Source organism: Notothenia coriiceps, unplaced genomic scaffold (genome assembly GCF_000735185.1).
Source record: "Notothenia coriiceps isolate Sejong01 unplaced genomic scaffold, NC01 NC01_scaffold00030430, whole genome shotgun sequence".
NCBI classification, from domain to species: domain Eukaryota; kingdom Metazoa; phylum Chordata; class Actinopteri; order Perciformes; family Nototheniidae; genus Notothenia; species Notothenia coriiceps.
The window spans coordinates 214-2949 of record NW_011363131.1 but is presented as its reverse complement, the minus strand read 5'-3'; the positions used below and the strand labels follow the sequence as shown (position 1 = coordinate 2949).

General features: G+C 52.0%; 1 protein-coding gene across 1 annotated transcript in view; it reads right to left on the bottom strand.

Annotated features, from left to right (window-relative positions):
* Positions 1-2429, bottom strand: part of LOC104959546 (mitogen-activated protein kinase kinase kinase 2-like) — a gene marked incomplete at its 5' end in the record, with an annotated part of 4706 nt that extends 2277 nt beyond the window's left edge. Inside the window, 3 exons of the mRNA XM_010787449.1 lie at positions 91-268; positions 2020-2149; positions 2298-2429. Coding sequence (XP_010785751.1) covers positions 91-268; positions 2020-2149; positions 2298-2429 — 440 coding nt within the window. The remainder of the gene's footprint in view (positions 1-90; positions 269-2019; positions 2150-2297) is intronic.
* Between the last annotated feature and the right edge of the window lie 307 nt (positions 2430-2736).

Sequence of the window (2736 nt, the reverse complement as noted above, 5' to 3'; positions counted from 1 at the left end):
AGCTGCATTGATGCATCTCAAAGGATGAAGTAGCTGTTGGTGGATTGAACAAAGAGAAACAGATCGATCAGGACCGGTGGATTCTCTCACCAGATGTCCGCCTTCCTGCCGTAGCCCTCTCCGCTGATCACCTCCGGACTCATCCAGTACGGGGTGCCCGTCACCGACATGATGCCTGTTCCCGACAGACAGATGGTCTGCAGACGCCGGCTGGCCCCGAAGTCCCCAAGCTTCACGTTACCCATCGAGTCTCGCAGGATGTTGGCCCCTGAGAGGAGAGGAGAGGAGAGAGGAGAGGAGAGAGGAGAAGAGAGAGGAGAGGAGAAGAGAGGAGATGAGAGGAGAAGAGAGAGGAGAGAGGAGATGAGAGGAGAGGAGAGGAGAGGAGAAGAGAGAGGAGAGAGGAGACGAGACGAGAGAGGAGAGAGGAGAGGAGAGGAGAAGAGAGAGGAGAGAGGAGATGAGATGAGAGGAGGGGAGGAGAGGAGAGGAGATGAGAGAGGAGAGGAGAGAGGAGAGGAGAGGAGAAGAGAAAGGAGAGGAGAAGAGAGGAGAGAGGAGATGAGAGAGGAGATGAGAAGAGAGAGGAGAGATGAGAGGAGAGGAGAGGAGAGAGGAGAGGAGAGAGGAGAGGAGAGGAGAAGAGAGAGGAGAGGAGAAGAGAGGAGAGAGGAGATGAGAGGAGAGAGGAGATGAGAAGAGAGAGGAGAGAGGAGAGGAGAGGAGAGGAGAGGAGAAGAGAGAGGAGAGAGGAGACGAGACGAGAGAGGAGAGAGGAGAGGAGAGGAGAGGAGAAGAGAGAGGAGAGAGGAGATGAGAGGAGGGGAGGGGAGGAGAGGAGATGAGAGGAGAGGGGAGATGAGATGAGAGGAGGGGAGAGGAGAAGAGAGAGGAGGAGGGGAGGAGAGGAGAGGAGATGAGAGAGGAGAGGAGGGGAGAGGAGATGAGAGGAGAGGAGAGGAGAAGAGAGAGGAGAGAGGAGACGAGACGAGATGAGAGGAGAAGAGAGAGGAGAGAGGAGACGAGACGAGAGGAGATGAGAGGAGAAGGGAGAGGAGAGGAGAGGAGAAGAGAGAGGAGGGGAGGAGAGGAGAGGAGAGGAGAGAGGAGAGGAGAGGAGGGGAGGAGAGGAGATGAGAGGAGAGGAGATGAGAGAGGAGATGAGATGAGAGGAGGGGAGAGGAGAAGAGAGAGGAGAGGAGACGAAAGGAGATGAGATGAGAGGAGAGAGGAGAGGAGGGGAGAGGAGAAGAGAGAGGAGACGAGAGGAGGAGGAGAGAGAGGAGAGGAGAGGAGAAGAGAAGAGGAGAGAGGAGAGGAGGGGAGGAGAGGAGATAAGAGGAGAGGAGATGAGATGAGAGGAGGCGAGAGGAGAAGAGAGAGGAGATGAGAGGAGATGAGAGAGAAGGGGAGGAGATGAGAGGAGAGGAGAGAGAAGAGGAGAGGAGAGGAGAGAGGAGATGAGAGAGGAGATGAGACGGAGAGGAGAGAGGAGATGAGAGGAGAGGAGAGAGGAGAGGAGAGATGAGATGAGAGGAGAGGAGAGATGAGAGGAGAGGAGAGAGGAGAGGAGAGGAGAGGAGAGAGGAGAGGAGAGATGAGAGGAGATGAGATGAGAGGAGAGATGAGAGGAGAGGAGAGAGGAGAGGAGAGGAGAGAGGAGAGATGAGAGGAGATGAGAAGAGAGGAGAGATGAGAGGAGATGAGATGAGAGGAGAAGAGAGAGGAGGAGGGGAGGGGAGGAGAGGAGAGGAGAGAGGAGAGGAGAGGAGAAAGGAGAAGAGAGGAGAAGAGAGAGGAGGAGGGGAGGAGAGGAGACATGAAACATTCCAAAATGAAAACATCTCAATAGAAATAATAAAATAGCATTAAAAACATCCTCTAATCACAAAGTGGAACTATTTGAGTCAGGATGCAGAAAGTGGAATGGTTTCCTAAAGCCTCGAAGGCCAGAGCACTATGTCTGGAAAAAACACTGTAATTGTTTTCGGCCAAACGTCAATACAAAATCAAGCTCACCTTTGACGTCTCTGTGCACGATCATGTTGCTGTGCAGGTAGGACACGCCCTCCAGGATCTGACGGGTGTAGCGCCGCGTCACGTTTTCCGTCAGCGCTCCGTACGACTTCAGCTGGTCCTTGATGGAGCCCTGAGGTCCACCACAGGATAGAAACGCATGTGAGCGACACAAAACCATTTCACTTTGGACGAGCGCCAAGCAAAATTGAAGCAGGAGATTCATCCACTTTAAAGAATGATGAATAAAACAATCCGAATTTAAATAAAGTATCCCTTACGCCCGGCATGTACTCCATGAAGATGGACAGCGTTCTCTCCATGGTGTCTCGCAGGCAGCCGTAATACTGGACGATCCGCTCGTGGCACAAATTCTTCAGGAGCTGGATTTCACACTCTAAGGCGCTCACCTCCTGAACGACCGGAAACACATCACAAAGGATCCCCATTAGCACGAGCTATTCTTCCTGGGGCCCTCACACACCCAGTGGCAAACATACATAGAAATAAAACTAAAACATCATCATTTCAAGCAATTTACAATGCTATACGAAGTGAAAACTAAAATGGTCAATGTTAGCCATCATAAGGCGGGTAAAGAACTCCAGCTGACCATGGCTCTGACTGCTTTCTGTCAGTACCTGTCAAACTCTAGTTTTTTTAACGTATCATGCGTTCACACTCTCTCATAGGGATGGGAATTACGGCGTTACTAGCTTT